Source organism: Anopheles darlingi, chromosome 3 (assembly GCF_943734745.1).
Source record: "Anopheles darlingi chromosome 3, idAnoDarlMG_H_01, whole genome shotgun sequence".
NCBI classification, from domain to species: Eukaryota; Metazoa; Arthropoda; class Insecta; order Diptera; family Culicidae; genus Anopheles; species Anopheles darlingi.
In genome coordinates this window covers 61,732,042-61,754,732 of record NC_064875.1, presented here as the reverse complement: position 1 = coordinate 61,754,732, position 22,691 = coordinate 61,732,042, and the positions used below count along the sequence as shown (strand labels likewise).

The 22,691-nt window shown below is 48.5% G+C and overlaps 4 protein-coding genes across 5 annotated transcripts in view; 1 reads left to right on the top strand and 3 right to left on the bottom strand.

Annotated features, from left to right (window-relative positions):
* LOC125955682 (uncharacterized) overlaps positions 1 to 15,812 on the bottom strand; it is a 42,929-nt gene extending 27,117 nt beyond the window's left edge. Inside the window, exon 1 of the mRNA XM_049686823.1 lies at positions 15,110 to 15,812. Coding sequence (XP_049542780.1) covers positions 15,110 to 15,302 — 193 coding nt within the window. The 5' untranslated portion in view covers positions 15,303 to 15,812. The remainder of the gene's footprint in view (positions 1 to 15,109) is intronic.
* A 3,991-nt stretch (positions 15,813 to 19,803) lies between these two features.
* Positions 19,804 to 20,533, top strand: LOC125957435 (biogenesis of lysosome-related organelles complex 1 subunit 2). Its single transcript, XM_049690128.1, has 2 exons — positions 19,804 to 20,176; positions 20,244 to 20,533. The coding sequence occupies exons 1-2, from the start codon at positions 19,883 to 19,885 to the stop codon at positions 20,373 to 20,375; spliced, it is 426 nt and encodes a 141-aa protein (XP_049546085.1). The 5' UTR covers positions 19,804 to 19,882; the 3' UTR covers positions 20,376 to 20,533.
* On the bottom strand, positions 20,373 to 20,947 carry LOC125957442 (immediate early response 3-interacting protein 1). Its single transcript, XM_049690139.1, has 3 exons — positions 20,764 to 20,947; positions 20,574 to 20,675; positions 20,373 to 20,498 (listed from the first exon to the last, which is right to left on the bottom strand). The coding sequence occupies exons 1-3, from the start codon at positions 20,849 to 20,851 to the stop codon at positions 20,443 to 20,445; spliced, it is 246 nt and encodes an 81-aa protein (XP_049546096.1). The 5' UTR covers positions 20,852 to 20,947; the 3' UTR covers positions 20,373 to 20,442.
* Positions 20,948 to 21,017: 70 nt separating this feature from the next.
* LOC125957398 (tyrosine-protein phosphatase non-receptor type 61F) overlaps positions 21,018 to 22,691 on the bottom strand; it is a 16,376-nt gene continuing 14,702 nt past the window's right edge. Inside the window, exons 8-9 of one of the 2 annotated variants that reach the window (XR_007469229.1) lie at positions 22,665 to 22,691; positions 21,018 to 22,106 (exon numbers count right to left, since the gene is read on the bottom strand). The exon at positions 22,665 to 22,691 is cut by the window's right edge and continues 357 nt beyond it. Coding sequence is in view for 1 of the 2 variants with exons in the window: in XM_049690072.1 (XP_049546029.1) it covers positions 22,082 to 22,106 (25 nt within the window). In the remaining variant the exon portion in view is untranslated. The remainder of the gene's footprint in view (positions 22,107 to 22,664) is intronic. The other variant, XM_049690072.1, reaches the window with a different exon arrangement.

Sequence of the window (22,691 nt, the reverse complement as noted above, 5' to 3'; positions counted from 1 at the left end):
ATAAGGACAACAGGAGCTGGAAGGAAAGGCGAGGATCGTGGCGATCAACGTGGGGCCCATTGGTTTATACGCACGCGATAACGAGCAGCACCAGCCCCAGACCCGGGTCCTGTGGGAAAGGAAACTTGTAAGCAGCTTTACTATTTGTGGTGCCGGTGTTGGCCAGAGGAGATAGCGGTGAGGTTGGTTGACGGGGATTTTTTTTCCCCCCTTTTTGGATAGGACAGGGCACAAAATCGTGCTAATGCATTTTCCAATTTCAGATTATGATCAAACACACACACACACACACACTCGTATCCTAAGAAAAGTATGAGAAGAACGAGGTGCAGAGCGCACACATCCATCTCGTCCATCTTGGCCGGCACAGCGAGCGAGGAGGGTGAGGATTGATGTATTCGATTTTATTGTCGAGAGCATAGCAATACTGCTGGTACTTCTGTTGCTGTTGCTGCTGCTCCTGGTGATGGTATCGGCGAAAGAAGGAAGCACGAGAGAGATCCATCGTTTCAAGACGAGCGGACAATACTTGGCGGTTACATAAATCATGCTTAAAATGTTAAGTGCACCTAACGTGTGGCAATGGCGTCCGTGCTGACCGTCGGTCATGATGGTGGTCGTGGTGCCAGGGCTGTCAATCGAATCCCCGCGGATCCGTGGGCTACCGCTCGTAATGAATGATGATGCGCCACGATCAACTTGAAACGAGCCCTCACACCACAGGAACCAGCGGAAAAGTTAATTAATTTTCGAACCGTTTCGGTCACTTAATGGTCTTTTTCAGGGTCATCGGATAACCGGGGGAGAGATTTTGCGCGAGATGCGCTGGAAAGGATTTTTTGCACTTCCGAATTCCGATTTTATGGCTTTCCAGCACCCGGGGGTGGCGAAAATGCCGGAAAGTGCATTTATTTTATTATTTCACAGCGCTTTAAGCTTTCACCGGGAAACCACAAACGGGCACCATAGGCAATGTGTGCTACTAATGACTAGGGCTTCGATTAATTCGTCCGGTCCGGTAAGCCCCAAATGAAACGGGCTTAATGTTTCGCGTGTGATGTGTTTTTTCTACTGTTAAACGATGCTGCGTGTGGTAGCAGCCCGCTGGTTTGAAGCTACCTCATTAGGAGTGCACTCTGTGCGTTTTTTTAGTATGCGCTGCAACACAAAAAGCAACATGAAATCGGATCGGATCGCAAAATAATGAGACCAATTGCTATTTCAAACCAAAGCCCGCTTACACACACGCACACACATAGAGCCAACACAAACCAACCAGAAGCCCGTTACTTAGAAAATTGCTATTTTGTTGTCGCATGAATGCAGCATATGTAGCGTAGCATACATAGGTTACCCGCAAATGGTAACAAAATGGATAAAAGGGACAACAACCAGGCAGACCAACGGAACAAGGTATCATTAACGGTAACACACACACGCGAACACGAACATGAGATTGAATGATTGACGGGCGCGGAACGACGAACGTTTCATTTTTCACGATTTTCATCAAACCATCGAGCGGTGTAATGGAGCGCGGTAAACGGGCACCGGTGGTTGGTGCATGGTTGGAGTGTGAGGCATCCGGTATCACAGATGAATCGATTCAATTTTAATATGTATCTCAAACGGATGGCGCTTAGTACAGGGGCTCGTTACATATGCACCATCACTCAGCTGCAGAATGTCATGTTCACTATATATCCCCAGAACAGAAGACACGCTTTTGTGAAATTCTGTGCCACGTACAGCACGTTGGTAGCTCCTGTCTGGTAGGAAAATCGGAAAATGTGATTGATTTATTTGGTGGAGGGGGTGAAAAACCCCAAAACCGAAGGCGACCAGCGTGTGCCCATTATCATCATGCCGCCCGTTCGTCGGTCGGGAATAGCTTCATATTAATGGGGCTGCCAGTGGCATGTCTTCCGGGGCTGGCAAAAGTGTCAGAATCTTAAGTAGCATCTCGTGTGTGCGCAACCGTTATTCGTCGGAGGAGGAGGAGAGAGCGCTCCCAGTAGGCGGTGCGCTTAACCCAGTTCTGTCACCGAAAGAGATGGATCGATCAATAGCATCGATGCACTAAATAGATAGCTCTGGAACCAGCGAGTACCCCTCAGAAGAGGGCCAACGATCAAACATTATATTACGTGACCTTCTTCTTCTTCTTCTTTTTCGCCACACGATCAATGATCAGCAGATGAATACCGGTATCGCTGATATCGCATCGCGCTGCGGTTGCGGAACTTTCCGGTAGGGTGATTCCGTATGCAGAAGTTTAGGGCACGTAAAAGGGGGCCCCGGTCTTCGTCGTTAAACTTTTTCTGCGTTCCACGGTGTGTGTGATACTTGGTAGGGTGTCGCAGCTCGTAACTTGCTGATGCTGTACGAAATGTAAGTTTTCTTTGCACCCACATCTCGCAATTTGCGAGTTGGACGCAATAAATATCGCCGCCAACTCTGCTAGGAACTGGCGACGGCGTAAGTACGGTTTGGTGTAGTGCACTTTAACTCAAAAAAGAAACTAGCATCGAAAACAGCGAACTTTTCCGCTCTCCGATTGCGCTTCATTCAAGCCGTTATTTTGCTGTTTTTTTTTTTAATAGTTTTGTTCCAGACTGTGCCAACAGGATTAACAAACTGACACTTCGTTTGGTATTCATCAACTCTGCTCGGGATGGTCGTATCCTTACTGCCAGCTGCCAACACAAGAAGAGAATGTTGAAAGAGTTGAAGAGTTGCTCAAACGATGGCCACGAATATGGAACTCTATTTTCATGACGAATGAGAAACTTCTCTACCTGTCAAGCCCGAGAGTTCAGATACGTCGCTGCTTCGCCTGCATCCTATCCACCGACACTCAGCTCACGGTGTGGATCCGTAAGGGCGGCTTTTCGTAAAAACAAAGCATCCTGCGCTGCCTGTCCGTATGTCTGGTTACAATTATGTGCACCTTGCTCCCCGGTCGGTGCTCGTCGGTGGGCAAAACCGTCGAGATCAAGAGTTCAAATGTGTTGGACAATAAGGCAAAATGGGGAAAGAAGGACGAAGGAGCAAGTTGGCAGCCGGTCTGCCAGCCAGCCAGCCAGCCAGCCAGCCAGCCAGTTAGTCAGACAGCTTCTTGCTGACAGATTCCGCTCGACTTCCGCTCGAATGTTAATTAAATTTCAATGCAACGTGTCAACATGTTGGCCAGAGAGACGGGCCTGCAACATCGGCCTGCTCGTGTGTACGGCAGCAATGGCTTTTGCACAAACAACAGTTTGTGTGGTTCGAGGAAGGCAGGAAGGGGGGCAACGAGGTTTCTTATTTTCCTCCCGATATGCCAGTGGGATAACGCGCCCGTGGATGCACCATAAGTTGCATAATGCACCGGCACGAGCTCGGTGCATCGTTGACAGCTACTTCCCCTAGTATATTCCACCCCCTGATCTCTCGGATGTGCTGCACCGGATAAAATATGCCTCCAGTTAGTTCGCTTTACGCGTAGGCAACAGTGGCAACAGCTATGTACGTTGCAACTGGATCACTTAACGGTGCACCGAGACGAGAAGGTTTAAAAAGAAGCTGCAACATTAAATAGAGTTTCTTTTCCATAATGCGACCGCCCCTCTTGACTGGTTGCAGCATTCGAGACAATAACAGCGTCACCGACACCATCGCCTCAAATCCTTCAACGTAAACGCCTTGCAAAAGCACTAAACCTGTGGGTAATCCACGGACACACACACACACACACACACACTAACAGCGACAATCGGGACCGATTAGCGTCGACACCCTAAAGGATGTCGTTGTCATTCCATTAACCAAATTAGCATCGTCTTTGATCATCCCTAATGCGCTGTAACACTCTTTCTTAGCACCTTCCCTGAAGTCCCGAAGGTTTTGACGCTGTTATTATCCAGACCTCCCAAACCCCCCTCGGGACCATAGCTCGCCTTTAAATCGAACCCATTCCGTGTAGCGTGTAGCAAGTCAGACATTATTCTGATTAAATCCATCCGGATTCGTGCTTTGGATGCCAAGGCGCCCTTCCGACACCAGAAAACCGGATTACTGGAGTGTACCGTACCGTGCATCCCGGTACACGATGCAGAGTACGCGAGCGGCATGCTCCATCTTCGGTCGAAAGCGATGATGGAGCAGACGTGGAGATTCGCCTTTTTCGCCGTCCATTGTGGAGCGGTCGATTTTTGTTTCATAATTTATTTAAACACTTCCCAGGGTTTCACCCATTTCCGATGCATTACAATGGAACTGCTCTCCGGTCGTACGGATCAGCAAATGAAAATGGACATTTCCGACATCTCGCTTCTGTAACGGTTCGGGTGTTCGGGAGTACCGGGACACCGTACCGGATTGAATGACTGGATCACAGAGAGGGTGCGAGTTTGCTTGGTTTCCCTTATGGTTTTGTACCGCCTCGAAGAGCTGCACTCGTCGTTTTCGGTGTTAAATATGTAATAACGCATCTCGGTTGGCAAGCACATAACAACCGCCGGTTGGTTAGTTTGAGACTGGTAACCAGAGCAACCAGTGAACGAGACCGAAGTTGATGATGAGCAACGGACAGCCGCATGCTGCACACGTTGGTTGGTGGTTGACTCTCCCAAAAAGGGGACACTACAAACCGACTGGTTTGTCGGAACAATCTAGGGGGGGAAACTGTCCAGAAAATCTCCCATTTCCCACATTGTTGTGTGTTTTTCAATGAGTTTTTCAATTATCAAAAGTCAGCTAACAAGCAAACACACACACGCACACATGCTGGTGTGGTAATGATTTCATTTTAACAAAATGGCAGGGCATCGTTGTGGGAAACCGGGAATCAACAATCTACAGACCCTGTCCTGTCCTTCCTTGAAGCCGGACGCAGTTTAAAGTTGTAATCGAAACAAATCACCATCACCGTGCGCTATGCAGTGCAGCTTACCAGGAATGCCGATTATGGTAATGAGGTTTTCGACGAGGATGATACTGCCTGCTGCATCGCCTGAGGGCACCTCACCAATGCACACACACATATTGCGGTTGCAGTGCTTCGCTGATGCAGTGGAATGCGTTGACCGCGAAACGAAATTATCAATTCCGCCGCTCACAACGTTGGTGAGAAGGCGAGCTCATAACTTAACGAAGAAGAAATTTATCGTCACGAAAGCACCCTCGTCCCTGTTTACGATCGAGCCGCGTTCCGTGTGCGTACCACACGGACGTCCTTGCTGCATCCTTTGCTTGCAACTGCTGTAGAGTGGCATTCGTCGTTCTAAGCGATGCGTACTGCTGCTGCTGCTGCTGCTGCTACTGCTTGTGCTGTTGGTGGAATGGAAAAACACTTTACGAGCTAGGGACCGGTGGACAACGCCGGTTGCCGCCGGTGGGTGGAAAACCATAAATAACGGGCTGCCCCAAGGCACGGGCATAGGAGCACTGGGCATGGCTGGTGTGTAGAAGCAGAAACCACGCACCATGACCAAGTGAGGAGGGGGAAGGCCCACGAAAGGGGTTGACGTTAAGACCACTTACCAGCGGCGGTCCGTTGGCGGCATGGTCGTATGACAACTACCGTCAATCGTAACGGAACCTTCCTAAAGGTCGTTTGGGCAAATGGTAGGTGCCGATGTTCGATCAAAACGGTGTACGCGGCCATCGCTACACGTCTTACGCCCTTACGATTCAACAGCTCTTCAACTTGGCTTGGGTTCGCGTCGAATTTCGAATTAAATTCCCTCAAAGTCCGTCTCGGTTTTTGGGGAAGAAAATGCTGCTCCCAGCTATAAGCTTCAAGCTACAATCAAGTCCTTTCTTCTCGCTTTGTGCTGACTACAACTACGAGACGAGTTCCAAGACGGGCGCGGGGGCACACAAAAGTCCATTTTAATTAGTTTGTAACGCGAAAGGTGCCGCTGGGACAGCAGTGCGGTCAGCGCGCATAAATTAATGTTTCCGCAATCAAATAGAAAACAATTGGTGTTGCAAGCACCATCCAACGGGGGAGTTACCCAACGAACGGAAGTTTTGTGACTCGCGCGAACCGGGAATTCATCAACAAAGCTTCCCCGTATTTGTAACAGGTAAGTTAGCATCATACCAAGCACCATGTAGCAAGCAAACCCTGCGTGGCAAGGGTGACCGGGAATTCATTGGAGGAAAAATCACCTTTTTCTCTGTCTCTTCGATACACAAACTTTCCTCGGGACTAAAGTGCTTTGCTTTGTTGGTGATTGGTGTATTCCTTGCCTTCGGTCGCATCTTGACGAGGATTTACCTTCGCCGGCAAATGCGCTTTCTTCGGAACTTCACTAGGCTCAAGTGCGCTTCAGGTCATTAAAGTTTGCGCTCTGCTGTGATCAGCGTCCGTCCGTCTGACCATCCGTGAAGCAGTACACCGTCATTGACCGTCAAAAGGCGAGGCACCGCCAGAGTGCGTTGTTTGCAGGCGACGATGCAGAACAGGCAGATAAGTTCGCAAAACCAAGTTCAAATTATAATTATCATAATCTCGTTAGCGTTAGGCGTCAGGCGTTAGGGACCGGTCCACTCGATAGCTAATGGTCTGCGCTGAAGTAGGCTACTGATCTGATTTGCTGGTAATGCTGCTGTTCTTGATACATAGAACAAGTCTCTGCAGTATCTGCGGAATTCATTATGATGCAGAATATTAAAGCAGAACCGATGCATGCTCCTGGGCTGGCCTTGAACACATAACAATATTAATGCATCCTGTGCACACGCTGTATGGTGTGCAGCATAAATGGTGATAAACGAGAGTAGTTCCACTACACCGGTTCCAGATACTGCATCCGTACGTTCCACTTGTGACGCGTCAACACACGCCCGCTTCGCCCAAGGCTCCCTCATTTGCTTGGCCACAAGCGCCATTCTCTTTGCCTTTGGTTCTAGCATGAAGCTCGCCTGTGATGTTGAGGATCCTGGCTCGATGCGTTTAGAAAAGGGAACCAAAACGCGCTGACACAGGCGGGACACATACAAACGTACGACACTTTGTGCTGCAGGATAGTGGATGCAAATGACAGGTGATTGAATCGAGCGTAAAGGCAAAGTACGAAAGAGTAGCGATGCCTCGCTCAGTTCTAGGCCCGTCGCCAGGTGAGGTGCTGGAGTAGACCGCCAGGAATGAAGTGGAGGAATTAATTGCACAAAATGCCTCCAGCTGCTATTTGAACACACATTGCCTAATAGATTGATGGCACTGGAGGGTGCAATATGTGGTAAAAGGCGCCACAGTGCTTATGAAGTGTCGGTTGCAGGAGACAACTCAAAGGAATGGCTCTGTCAGCTAGAAAGCTGTACGAGAAAATGTCCTTCTCTAGATGGCATCATTGTGATCATTTTGCTGAGGGCCACTCAATCAAATGCATCTATTGCTCTACATTTTTATCATTTTAAAGTTGTCCTGCAATCGTTTCCATCTAATGCATCTGTAAAGTGGCATCTTTTGCTGCAACACCACAATACGGCGAATGTCCTTCCAGGACTGCAGCAAACAATCTATCTATTGCAGCAGCATTCCTCTAAGGTTGCATTGCTAAGGTGTAATAATGAAAATAGTTCTCCGGTACATCAATAAAGCAGAATCTGCCACAGTTCCTTTTCCGGCAAACAGCATCCACTCTACCGAAGGGTATATGTATGATAGTGTGACGTGGTACTTGCCAATGGGGTACTTCCCTGGGGAGTAGAGATGCATTTGCATCGGTATTGCTGTTGGTAACATCACGATGACCGGAGCGAAACTCGGTTATGGCCACACATACACCCACCAGCTGGAGTGGCATTTAAATCCCACCAAACTGGTATACCGAGTTTGCACACGTCGGATACTTACTACACCGTACAAGGGCACTTCGGACAGGCCAGGGCAATTTGCTATCATTAGAGCTTCATAATTTTCGGTTTGTCGAGCCAGCCATATACAGCACACCACCAGCTCAACTCTCAGTTCCGTGCTCACTCAGTGCCCGGAATTACCTTTTGATTGCGGACCACTTCCAGCATTTCCACAGCAGAGCAGAGCATGCAAAGTAGTATGCAGCGTGAAATCAGGCAGCATGAAGTGGGCGTGTTATGCATAAATGATAATCGTAAATGGAGTGGAAAACAAAACTAAAACCAGAAGGAAAAGCTAACAATAAGAACCACAAGCTAAGAGATTCGTGGGTTGGAGAGCACTGAGCGAGAGTTATCGTAGTGTTCAGCGCCGAACCCGGGAACTGGTGTGCTGGGGGAAACGCGAAAATGTTCTACTGTTCCGCTTGTACGCTTGCTGCTAATTGGCCTTTTTGGATTGGCTTTGGAAATACTTTGCCTGCATTACATTCATTACATTACAACGTGCGGGGGATTAAGCATGATGTGAGGAGGAACGAATTCAACTGCTGGAACCGGAATCCTGCCCGGAATGTATTCTCACAAGCTGAATATAAATATTCAAATCATTGCATCAATACAATAGGGACCTCATTGGTTTCCAGTCCCCCCCATGGCTCCATTGTCATTCAAGTTTCTGTCATTTCCGGTCATCTTATCGATTGCAGCAGCAGCAGCAGCAGCATCATGGCCACCAGTGGAGTGATACGGATGCTCCACAGTTCAATCGTCAGTGAAAACAAGATAAACCATACAAAAGAAACGTTCCAACTGGCCATCGATGGAAGGGGCCTAGGTCCCTCCCGGAACACCACATTGATCGATCTCAAGTGCTTCCCATTCAATGCGATCGATCCAGGGGCAAAAATCGATCGTGCAAGATGCACTGATGTGCACCCCAGTCTCCAGATGGAACGACTAAAGACCACAAAGACCGCAAAGGCGAAACCACGGCCACCATCACTACAAGGGATGAGCAGTAGCAGTAGCAGCAGCAGTTGCTCGAGTGTCTGAGGCTGCGTTTGAAAAATGAGGTTTGTCTCCATCTCACCGAAGCGAGAAGAACAAAAAGCAGAGAGTGGCCGGAAACGGAGCCACTGACCACGATAAACGGTTGCCCTGGCATAAACGAATCTGTGTCCGGTGTGGCCAGTGTGCCTAAGCGAGGTAATCAGAAACAAAACCTCGAGGTCATGCGGCTATCTGCGGCCCTTTCTTTTGGGCAGAAGCTTCAGCTTGTACACTGGAGTGGATGCCAATTGCAATTATGTCGCGATGAAGATGAAGTGACGTGCGCAGAGAGAAAGAGAGACAGAAAGAGAGAGAGAGAGAGAGAGAGCCCGATCAAATGCCAGGGCAAAAACCGCAATACATTCAGTTGCATTTCCGGGGCAGTTTCGGGAAAATTCCGACGAAAATCGATTAGAGCTGCATCCGCGGTCGTTTCCCTGGACTGCCTTGCTCTCGCTTCTGCTCATCAATTTCTGAATGTAGCTGCGGTTGGGCCACGTGGCGCTCAACTCACCCTCTCCTCTTTCCCTCTCCATGATCTTTTCATTCACAAAAGTTTATCTTAATTACATCAAACGAAGCGACCGAGCGCAAACGGGGAGGTAAAAGGAACACCACAAGGGGCTTCTGACTGCCGCCCAGTTCCTGGGTTTTCCGCTTTTCCGAAGGTCCCTCAAGCGAAGTTCCAAAAATTGCAGTCACCGATAGTGCAGGCAAGACCCATCGGACTCACGAGGTTCGCGATACCGACGGTAAATATTGCTTCTAATTTAGTTGAAGCGCCCTGCAAGCGCTGGTTCCTGGTGTACTGACCGAGCTATCCTCTTTCGACGACGACGACGACGACGACGACGACAACCACAGCCCATAGATTCAAGTGGATATCGCGTCCAGCGAGCAAGAGAGAGAGAGAGAGAGAGAGAGAGAGAGAGAGAGAGACAGAGTGAGTAGAGTACGCTAGAAAGCACTTTCGAGGATAATAATGACATCGCATCATTCGGAATGTGGCCCCGGAAAACTGCCATCGCGTAGCGCACGGTGCAGCGATACAGCAGCTGAGCTGAAGCCAGACCCTACGCCCGGACCCGGAAACAGTTTAGCTGACAATTGGATGGTCAGGGTGCTTTCGCTTATGCTACTCTGCCGTTCCTTCCGTGGCACGTGCCGGATGATAATATGAAGCAGAAGGATAGCGACGCAACAATAGCGAAACCCAGAGCCGTATCGATAAAACAGCACAAGGAAGGAAGGAAAAAGTGGGTCGCTATTAATGCTGGTGGTCGCTTACTGGTTATTGGTATTTAACACACGGGCCCGGATTACACCAGGTCAGGTAGCCGGTCGGTGTAATTGTGCAGCTCTCCTCGGACGTGGTTCCCGGAATTTTTGCTCGACCTGGAGCTCGGTGAAATTGAGAGAAAAATGTGTTTACCTTGGATGGGATAGTTGGTGCACTGTGTTATTGCACTTTGATTCAACCATCGGGAGAGAGAGAACGAGAGAACGAGAGAGGTTCGTTAGACACAACAAATGTTGTGTTTTACGGAAGTACATCAACGGAACGATCGATTATGGAATCGTTTTCTGGAAAAGGTATCTGTCGATAGCAGATCCATCCATTTTGAAGTTTAACTCAATACAGGAGTCAGCATAGTAAGCCATTACAACGGGTATTTTCCAATGAATACTAGATACAAACGATTTTTCCAACTCTCAGTATTCCTGTTGTTGGTTGCTTGGGGTTACGGGATCAGGATCTGTTATTCTTTAAAATTTAAATTTTCGCGCCACAGCTCTCCCTTTTCGCTCTCCTTTTTTCTGTTTCACGGAATGCAGTACGATTTTCATCGCCATTTTTCCGCTCGATCGCTCGCTCTGTTTGTAGGGACCAGCAATTTCTAACCCCCCGGAGGACCTACCAAACACCATTTCCCTTATTCCTTCAGCTAGCAGCACCATTTGGGGCTGTGCAGATTGCTACATTGCTGCCACTGCCACGCCAGCCGTCAGCAGCAATCAACTGATGAATGACAAATAGGTGTTGGAAGCAGAAATTAAAAGAGCAAAAGTAGAAGAGGAAAAAAGAAAAACCCACGGAAAACTCGACAAAAAGTGCCAAAGCACTCAGAATTCAGGCCACAGATACACACACACACACACACAAACTCAACCGTATCGCCGTCATTCGAGCATTAATGGTGTTTTTTTGTGTTAGCGAGCGTCCTATTTAAATTACGCCACCATCATCACGTTGCCACCATAGTTGCCACCACAGCACAATTACGATCGTTAGATGAAACACCCTTCCCTTATTCGCCCCCCCCCCCCCCCCCCCCTACCGGTAGGCGGGAGTGATAAATGATTGTAAACATTAATGCATCTACCATCTTTGCGGGTATCTCTTCCGCATCGCTTCCATTTTATACTCGGTAACAACCGGGTACGTAACCGACTGCAAGAAAAAGAGCAATGCACTGAGAAGGTAACCGATAAACCGCAGCCAAACATTAAACATACACAAGCTGTACGAAAGGGCAGAAGGGCATCATTAGAATATGGTTGCCAGCACACAAAACACAACCCTAGCGTAGCCGACAATGAAGACAAATCTGTCAAACCGTCAACGGCAGTAGCAGCAGCACCAGCACCAGCACCGGAGCGATCCATCCGCATCACACATTAATGCTGCATCAGCACAGACAGACAGGCAGGCAGGCACATGGACCAGGTTTTTGGAATGGTCCCGAGGCTTACGCTTTTGTTGCTTCCCGTTCCCGCATCCCCCTGTTTTGGTTCCTTTAAATCCGTGTCCATCCCACCGTCCGTCGTCTGGTACCAAAAATGCTGACTCTTGGCGGAGTAGCGGATAGTGCATTCCATTGCATACCCGCGTCCATTGGCCTCGACCAAAGGGGGCGGAGGTAGTGGCATTCGACAAGCCATTAATATTTAATTTCCTCCTCTTCCTCCTCCTTCTGCTTCTGCTTCCCCGCAAAGTTGAGGTCCGGTCAGGCCGGGAACCATAAACTTGCCCATAAATCACCTTCTAATGTAAGACGATGCAAGCTCCCGCATCGTTTGTGGTTTTGCAGAGACGCCACCGTCCGAAGGAAACAATAAAAGGGCAAATTCATCCTGCGATCCGTGTCAGGTGTCTTGGGCGAGGAAATGGGGAAAACGGGGATGTTGCACTGTGCAATCGGAACTACCTCGGAGCGCCGGAATGAAAACTGATCGTGACAGCGATGATGTGCAACGACGGAGCCAGCAATCTCCTTCTCGCTTTCTCTCTCTCTCTCTCTCTCTCCCTCTCTGGCCACTGTTTAATTGACGAAACAGGAACTCAGGCGTCCCCGGGAAGGGGGAATGGAGGGAGAGGGCGGTTGGTGGTGCAAATCGCAGTCCCTAATGACGATGAGGTGGCCAAATTCATAGCCAGCACTGTAGCGACACTTTGAGTGCCAAAGCGCTCGTTACGGCGGACGCCATTCCCGGTTATTTTCTCCCCCCCTTTTCGAACCGGGATTTCGAGGTTTGGATTGATGAGCTTCAACCAGTTCTCGGTACGGCGGGGGGGCCACAACTCACTACGAAATGTAAAACGCGAGTCAGCCATGCACCATGTCAGCAGCGCGTCAACTCAACTGCTGCTGCTGCTGCTGCGAATGGAAACAGACAAAGCTCAACGCATACCGTCTGACAACCGGCATGCCATGCTGATTTATGTTGCATGATCGGGCACAATTCACTGGCCATCAGCTGCCAGCCAACCAGATGCACCAATCAACTCGACGACAGAACGGAACCTTCCGCCGCGTGCCACGTGCCGGCGACACAATCGATTCCCAGTTCCAAGCCAAGCGTTTTGACATCACGGAGAAAAAAGAAAGAGAAAAAAAAGAGAGAGAGAGAGAGAGAGAGAGAAATAGAGACGAAGAGAGGAGCTAGGTGGCTGCTACCTTCCTTTCATTCGGCCAATTCCGTGCCAGAAGACTTCCTGTCAGGTTCCTTCGTTCGTTCGCCCGCTCGTTTGGCTTAGCTTTTCCTTTTTTGGCGTTTGGCTTTGTTTTTAGCTTTAGCTTTCTATTTGCTCGCGTCCTCCTCCCCGGGGAAAAAACACACACCTCCCCACGCTGGCCAGCTTAATGTCGTGCTTTCGTGTGCGACCGGATACCGTTCCGCCGTTCCCAGAGAAGAAGGTCCGGGAGGATGAGGCCGAGAACAAACAGTCACTAATGGTTGCCTGACTTCACGGCATCACGAGACTCGCCGCCTGCTGCGATTGCTCGGCGAACTCCCGGAGTTCGCCTTGGTGATTAATAAGAGATTCCTATCGATGATGATGATGATGACGATGATGCAGGGAGGGGGAGGGGGGGTTGAAACCCCGAAAAAACGATGTCGGAAAAGCGGAAAAGTGTACAAATATGATACTGAGATCGGAAGTTGTGACGTTTCGGTGCGCGCCCTGGTGCGACGGTTCCGACAAAGCAAGCTGCCAGCATGCCATGCAACCAACACACACACACACACACACGCGATGCAGCCAATAGAAGGAGCTTCTCTTCGCCGCATGCTGGGTGAAGGAAGCAGCAAGAAGAGCGACCAGTGAAAGAAAATATAAATTGGTACCACTTTCCCCCGGACCGGAAATAGTTTTCTGGCGTTTCGGTGCTGCCTGTTCGTGGCCTGGCCCTAGCCTGGGCTGGCGTCTTGGTTTGTCGCCTCCGCCGATGCACCACCGACATGAGACGCAAACTTTACGAATCCCCGAATGTCGCTGCTCCCTCAGGAGATGGAACGGGAAATTGTAATTGACAAACAGCAGGGACGCGGTGGTTCGGTTCTCCGTTTTTGAGGTTATGTAAGCAGACTACACGTACAATCCACAGTGGCAGTGTCATGCAGGCACACACACGCACACTTGGCGTACAGGATATGCCCGAGGATCCGGTGAGCGTACGTAGGACACAGGGCCAGCAGCTCGCAGCTCGGTTGATGAGCTTTTGTGTTAAAGTGTGGCGCCTCCATCGCGACACCGTGGCGTCAGCGACGTCGCTCTTATCGCGACCGGCGCCGCGGCGAAGGTCATACCGCGATGCACGGGAGAAGATGGTGAAACGGTTGGTGTGTCTGCTTCACACAGCGTCTTCGTCGCCCCGGAATCTCCCCTCTCCGGGAGTGTCTACGGAGTGACACAATGAGAGCGTACCGGAAGCGATGGATGGATGTAAATGTACTGCTTCCTGGCCTGCCTGCCTGCCTGCCTGCCATGCAATTGAATTGTCACTTTCATTTCGTGAAAAGCTGGTGAAAACAATGGTGAATCTTGGGTGCGATAGTGTGAAATTTGTTGAAAATCCAACAAAACAGAAAATTGCGTAGTAATAACTTAAGCGACATTTTGCATGTTCGTTGCCGCCTGATCCTAGGAACGTAAACGGAATGTTAGTTCGCATGTTCTGTTCATCCGAGATCAAACACATGCTATGTATTAAAACAAGTAGGACACTTGTATTTCTAAGGAATGCACGCAAACACTCGGGTGCGAGGCAAATGCATGCTTGGATGGAACCGCTGGAACCACGAAAATATGTTCCAGAAGTGCTATTCCCACTTCAGAGAAAACATTCGCTTAATGGTTGTACCTTGGTTGACATTTACATTTGTGTACTTTTGTGCAAACACTATCCAGATCCAGGAAACAAGTTGGTGGCGAGGTTAGAGAAGTAAAATAACAAGTCGTTTAAACACGCATAGGAAAGTAATACCATCCGAGCTCAAAAGAGAAATCTAAAATGGCGCGTTGAAGTCTATTAATATTTCGGCGATAACTGAATTTTAAATTTATCTAAACAATATCCTAAAAAAGTTTAGCCACATTAGCCACAAATATTTTTAAGAACAAATGTGAAAGAAAACAATCAGAAGCACGCCACACATAGTTAGCTTAAACAGTAACAAGAACCCATACCACCATTGTTTCAAACACACGAAAGTTCAGCCCGAAAAGACTCTTTCCAACAATCCTCCGGCTATGTTTTAGAACGAAAGCAAAACATTAAAGTGAAACGAAAAAACCATATGTTCTACATAAAACCTGCTAACCTGCTGTCACGTTCGCGCGGCCCCACGATTTGGAATGCATTTACTAGCTTCGCGCTTTTTTTGCGGATTAACAACACCGGGAAGCCGGTGAGGCGATACTTACCGATACGCCGTTGTCGCCAATATCCACCGCCACCACCGGTCGATGCCGAGCGTCCCTGTTGCTTACCCCCACGTACACCTGCACCACCACCACCAACCCCACGTGATGTGCGAGGAGCACGCGAGCCCGCTTCGTCATCTGCTTCCTCGTCGTCATCCTCGTCCGATTCGATGCATATGACATCACCGCCCATGTTTGCTGGTGCAGAAGGATGCTGTTCACCTCGTTGTAAGTGATTTTTACTTCCACCTCCACTACGCACCCCCCACAGGGCGTACTACACACAGTGCGCGTGTGTGTGTGTTTGTGTGCAACGACGACTAAAAGCGCCGCAAATGGGCGCCAATCCTTGGGAACAATGTGTTTTCACTTTTGAGTTGCAACGTTTTCCAGCGGCATCGTGTACGTGACCAATTTGATAGCAGCCGGATTTCGTTCACCGTTCACCGTGCCGGCCCCGCCCCGCCTTTGCTTAACATGATTTTCCAACCCAGTGTTTTTCTTTTCGGATTTTTCAAACGCCTTCCGGTTGCACTCGACACACTGCACAGCACTCGGTGGTGGTGTTTGGGTGCTTGCCTCGAGCAGTCTGTCGAGCAGTGTTGCACTTTCCACAACCATTTCTAACTACATTTTTGCTGCAGTAACGCGAGCGCGACCCGTGATGATCTGATGCAGCACGATTGACTGTGTGTGTGTGTGTGTGTGTTTGTGTGTTCCCGGCAGGATGTCCTCGTTCGATCGTGGGGAGCCTCCATTCAAAGCGGATGCCGCCTGCACGCGGGCACGCTCATGCATTCCATCACGCGGCTGCCCATGGCATGCTAAGTACATATGCACACAAACACACGCCGAGGCCTGCTTTGTTAACGAAATCTGCACTACACCTCCAGCACTCCCCAACACTCACGCGTTGTGACGGCAAACACGGAACACGGAAACCGGAACGCGTCGAAACAAGGGAAGGGATGGACCTTTTTTCCACGCGCCTCATTTTCCTTGCATTCCCTTCCCTTCCTCCCCGAACGACTGCCGCGCGCGGCTCTTACATTGTCTAGCCCCTTTCAAGCGTCGTTTCGCATAAACTTCTAGCTTCTAAATGCAGATGCGCAGAGAAAGAGAGACAGAAAGAAAGGAGAGAGGAAGAACAAACGAAAAAACTAAATGAATCCAAGTGAATCCGCTTTCATCGTGCCGCTTGCCGTGCCCACCATTAGTGCAAAGAAAGGGCGAAGACAAAAATGAAAAAGTGACCCCACAGGATGACTGGCCGGCGAGCAAGAAATGCACACCCCGGGAGTGGAGTTGTTTCGCCCATTCGTTGCGTCGAGCCCAGCAGCAGCAGCAGCAGCAGCAGGCACTTCAAAGTTTTGCTTCAAAATTTGGCCAAACCCCCCTTTTTTCGCTCGTTTCTTTTGCGACAGTTCTTTCCCTGCTCCCCATCACCACTGCGCTGCCAACCATCATTATCCTGAAGTTTCTGCCATGCATGGTCCACGATCCTCCTTCTTGTCGATCAGCACAAGAACCCCGGGAGCGCCAGGGAGAGAGAAAAAGAGCGCGAGAGAGAGAGAGAGAATGTAAAGTCGCGTCAGATGGTGAAAGCGACGACCGAATCCTGGGCACAACTGGTGAGCGACCTAGCGGACGTCCGGTGTGTGTGTGTGTCTGTGTGCGTGCGCCCCAAAGAGAACGAACGGGTTGTCGAAAATCCCGGGCCACCAAGGATCGTCATGATACGAGCTTCCGCATTTGATGAAGCCGCGCTCACCCTGATGTGGCTGGCGAGGCCAAGTAAATCATCGGGAATGTACACAATTAAACTGGCGTCAATGTGTAATGAGAAGCCACTGGCCGCCCGCGCGCACGGCTCTACAGTGCGCTAGAATATGGAAATAATTAGTTTAAGTGCAGACCATCCTGCGCTGGGCGTGTGATGCCCGGAATTGGGGGCGTGCAATTCATCCACTGTCTGGGGTCAGGCTTCATTAGGATGGCGAGATTTTTGGGATGGCGGAAAACAGCGGTGGAATTATTGCAAAACTTTAGACAATGGTGGGCTTTTCATTCGCTTTTTTGGGGTTGTCGTATCAGCAATCTGGTTTATGATAAGCAGAAGAAGACTAGTCACGGTGCCTTCATTGTACTGAGTTCCACGTCAACAATATCAGTACATCTTGAATTCGAAGAACACAACACCATATTTGGTAATTCTGAGAAAAGTTTGTGGACTGGACCGACGCCTGCCTGATTTTGGGCGAATAGCAACGTTCGTAAACAGATGTGAACTTTAATAGACTCAAATCCAGTAGAAAAGACTTCTAGTATTACCTTCAGTTGCTTAAAATAATAATTTCCTAACTAAACTAGACCAACCAAAGGAAATAGCGATGGCAGAGAACGTCAAAAACCTCAACCTCCTTTCGTTTGCAGCCTTCCATTATCATGCATTATCTTTTGTTTTCCTGTAGCCTTTGATGTGTTCTTTTCTCATTCTTTCGTTCATTACAGAGTGCTTTCAGTCCAGGTAACCACACATGTTGGTGGTTACAAGCATTCTACACGTCTACAGCGCCATCTATCCATCCATCGGACGGCGTTGTTGATGAGCCAAAAGAACCTACATCCTACATTCAGCAGTATACGTTAATTACGGTCCGGATGCACGCCAAGGCAAACAAACGATTGCTCACTGACCGAATGCATCCCATGGGGCTTGGGGAGAGGACAGAGGATGTTGGCTATTGATAGGAGGGTGTTCTGCTAGTTGCTTACAGATGCTGCCACTGCTGCAGCTTCCTACGGTTTAAATGCGGTTGATTAGCGATCGATCACGGTTAATGAGCAGCAGCAAGCGGCACACACACACACACACACACACACACACACAGCGAACGCAATGGAATGCAATCGAGAGATACGGATGCCAACAAATTACTTCTCTTAAACCTCCACCCCCCTGGCCCAAGAGATTATCAAATGGACACGAACGCAAGTGATATCCTGCAAAAGGTCCGCAATGCATCGGCCATCGGCGTACGGTGAATAGTAAAGCTTTAAACCGATCTGGATGCTGCCGTGTTCCGAGAAACAGCTAAGTAGGCCAGCAGGCTTCACGTTTCTCGATTTTGTTCTGTATTTTCCTGCATTCTCCTGCATCGTAATTCAATCAAAGTGTGCAGAGCATCACTCCCAAACGGTCGATGGAGGCGCCGTGTATACCGTACCACAATCGCATCCTTACATCTCTATGCACTCTACTGACCACAACGGGACTGTGCGGTACTACTTCCGTTTACCAAATGGCTGTTAATCCAACACACGCTTTTCAGTTCCCACTCAAGGCAGGCACACAAGTGGTCAGCCACGAATGTATGTGACACTGGTCCACACGAAACTCTCGTTTGGAGTAAAGTGGCCCAAAGAAGGACACCAAAGCGCACCACAAATATACACACACACACACACACGAGCACACAGCCACGAACACTCACTGGGCGCAAACGATGGCAACGGTGCAACGCCTTCTAGACGCGAGTAGCAGCGTGACTCGTTCCGGTTGCTGGCACCGGAATGGTAACCAGGTTGCACCGCATCGCATTACAAAGTATGACTGACTGGCTGTGCGCTTACTGCACATCGTTTATATATAAATTCTCCCTATTCTCCGCCGCATCCTTTCGAGTGCAGTCAACCCTCCCTCCCTGCCTCATCCCTGCCCTTTCTATCGCACATTCATCCATTGAAAAGATACCGGAGAATTGGCATGTCGACGACGACGACCAGCACGACCACCACGACCGACAACTACTAGAACGAGTACCAGCAGAGGGCTACCATGTGCATATCGTGGCTAGACGTAACGATAGTGGCGGCGGTAGTGACGCGCCTTCGGGCGATAAACGTCAACGTCGACTTCGTGGTCAAGGACGCAGGACGACGACGACGACAATGGACGGACGGACGGACGGACGGCGATGCACTACCATGATGGTGTGCACGTGGCCCATCAGCAGGATGCAATCTGTACCCGTACGTACGGGTGTGGACCGCGATGGGCCAGCGCGAGTACTTCTCGATTCAATTCACCCTTTACATGCATACGTATACTTGTGTGTATGGGTGCAAGTCCTGCAACACTAGTGCATCGGGCAAAGGACGAAACGAGACAGAGATGTGGACTCGCACACCACGTAACTGCACACAAGCACAGGGCGATATGCCGGATATGCAGTAGTGGCACCGCGTTGCCTGGCCGATCGAAGTGTTTTCGTAAAAACCATGTAAAACGTTCGCCGTTTACGAGCGACCGCGAGCGAGTGTGCGAGAGTCCGAATGGACGCTGGTGTAGTGCGTTCCGATGCCGAACGGGGAGCCGAACGAGCGAATGCGAACCCTAGGTGGATGTTTCCGCCACGCTAAACCACGTGCTTTTCATCATTATTTAGGATTCAGTTCAGATTCAGTTTTGAAACAACAATTAAAGGTCTTCTGAAGTAATAGCAATTTCATTCAAATATAAAAATAAAAATGTGTTGAAAAATGTCTAGAACATCCTCGCTTTATAGAAACACGTGCGCGAGATCTAGCATCAACGGTTCGAGCGCCAAAAAATTCAAATCTAGTGAGATGTGGTGAGCAACGAGAACTTTTGGTGAGAAAAAAAGTAGACATCAAAACGGAAAACCAAAACAAAAGAACTCTGAAAAAGGAAAATTTTCCGTTCCTGGAAATTTGTAAACTTTGTTCGCGAAATTCGTTGCGTGCTCCGAAATGGAGGACGATTACGGTGTTACGGACTCACCCCGGAAGGGCCCCACTTTGTCGACATCCACTTCGAGCTTCGAACCGTTCGATGCGCACGATCCGAACCTTTCGCGGTTGGCCACGAAGATGTTTCAGAAAACGGGCGAGTACATATCGCACGAATTAGCCTCGACCGTGGACGACTACAAGTTAATTGAGAACATGAACCGCGCTATGATGACCAAGGTGGCCGATATGCGGCAGATGTCCCAATCAATAGCCGCCAAGAACGCAGAATTGAATCAAAAATACGAGGAGTTGGTAAGTCGGGCTAAGGCCCGGGGGATCCAACATCGATTACTAACTGCCCGGGATTATCTGTTTGCAGAAACCACTGCTTCAACGGATTGACGACATCGAGGCAACGGTGGACAAGCTGGAGGCGGCCGCTTATCAGCTCGATTCGTACACCATCCGGTTAGAGAACAAATTCAAATCGCTCAAAGCGAACAAGCAGTGAAAGGCTGAGGGTTTGCATTTATTTATTTTATCGATAACATACGGACACGCGCGGTATTAGGCCGGCGTCAACCTAGAAGTAATTTAAACACTATCGCTATTATATTGAACAATATCAAGGGAACTGAAAATAAAGAAATGGACAAGGTAAAGTTGAAATCATTTCCTTTGCTCCTCCTGCTGTGTCGCCGGTACTCACCTTTGGCCACTGTTCGTATGGATCGTACCAGCATTAAGATTTGGCCCTTGGTGGTCGCCGGTTCTCCGAAACCCTGCACCTGCGACGATATGCCCCAGCCATCTGGAAAATTGCGGAAACCAATGGAAAACCTGCGTAAAACGGACCGCTCCTGGAGAATCGCACCGGGCCGAAGTAGGCGTTTGCTTACATTTAGAGAGAAACCGCTCCTCACTCAAAACGCACACGGCATTCAGGAACAGCAGCGTGGCCTCCACAAGGGACCAAAGGGTGAACATTTTCCCGTAAGTAATACTAACTAAAAATATCTATTAAATATGAAAAATCGCGAATAAAACGGAGCACCGATGTCCGAGAAATGTTGATGTTGTCGGTGTAAACGTCATCTGAGGTGAGTTTGGTGAATTCGTGAACTCCACACGTGCGTTTGAATGTTCGGCAGTAAAAAAATATTTTAGTATTTTATTATAAACGATCATTTATTGGTAGATAGTTAAATGCCCATATTCACTTCCCTGCCCTGCCCTTCGTGGTATGTTATTCTTACAGAATGTATGGTGGTTCCTCGCAATGGTGTCGTCATTCCACTAATTCAAATAGCTTCTTCGGATCATTGATAGTTCTTGTTAGGAGGAAATATAAAGGGTTCGTGATTAGAAATAGTAGGAGAGGTTCTTTTTAAGTAGCTCTATGCTGGTTACCATATTGTAACAGAAACGAATGATTGGCGATAACTCACGGATAACGCAACACTAGAACATACCATCTCATCATTCACTTATCAACTATCAATCCCAAAACCCGAGCTACAGCAACTAAACCAATCTCACCGTGGTGTAACGAAACAAAAGTTTGGCATCTTTTGGGAAATATTTCGATTAAACGATTATTCTTATGCAGATATGCAGTGCCGGTTCAAAAGCATGATTTATCGCCTAGGTATTGAACCGTCAGCAATTATGCGATTTGAGCGGAGTGTAGGGTTTAAAAATTGACTTGTTTCTTGTTTTGAAATTCAAATCCTACTTCTTCTACTCTTCTTGCCTGTCTTTTTCTGTCACAAATCCTCTTGCGCACCGAGAACTGAAAGCTACGCATTTACAAAAAGGTAGAAAAATGCAGTCTTACCTTTGCCGTTCTTATTTTGTTTTGATTAGTGTGATACCTACACTGACCGGTTGCATAAGAACACGGATCTAGCTTATCTAGCGATTGGAGCTTATTATCTGAGAGTTGTTAGGATACACACGGTAGTGGTGCAACGATGTAAAGGATACAACGAGGACGCTGCTTCCACTCGGCTAAGTAAAAATTATCATGATCAAATCCTCCGGCAGCGTGCATGATGCTGCTGCTAGTTTTAGTTTCCCTATTCTGTGTAATCCATTTCTCGTGCTGGCAATTCATTCTGGTATTCACAAGTCGTGGCCGTACGCAGCTTCCCTTGCTGGGTGTATTGTGCTTTAGATGTAACAAATGAAGTAAACCTTCCACGGGATTTCCAAATATCATTTTTCGGATTCCTTCTGTCGCCTGAAAGTATAAGAGAAAAGAAAAATAATAAAATCGAGCCATATGAAATACATTCGCTATTACTACCATCGAAAGCATGCGGTTCCTGTTTTGATGTGCGTGTATCTGTCCAAAAGAGTCTTTAAAAAATACTTCCTGACTGATTTTAACTATAGAGAAACGGCTAAAGTTAGCTGGCCGGATTGTTGCTACGATATTTTCAAAAGAAATCGGCCAATACGTGTGTTTAAACAAACAATGACAAAGAAAACATCGCGCACTGAGACCTACTTATGGTTCTTTAATGGCGGCCACTTCAATTACAGAGATGGATAGGCCTTCTTCGTCGAGACAATGTGGTATAATGTGCAAAAAGGATACGAAATATAAACACATAATTGTTCGAATAATGATAAAACAGAATACCCTAGTGCATGGTATATAGTATTCGTGGGTTTCGTTTTCCTCCTGCCACTGAATTTGTCTCTCTGTACCGAACAGATAGTTGTGGTTTGCGTCGTACAGTGTACATCGTGTATCGATTGTTGTGTGACATTCACATTCAGCCACGCCACTCACCGAAATGCGCTTTTACGTTGGGATTTG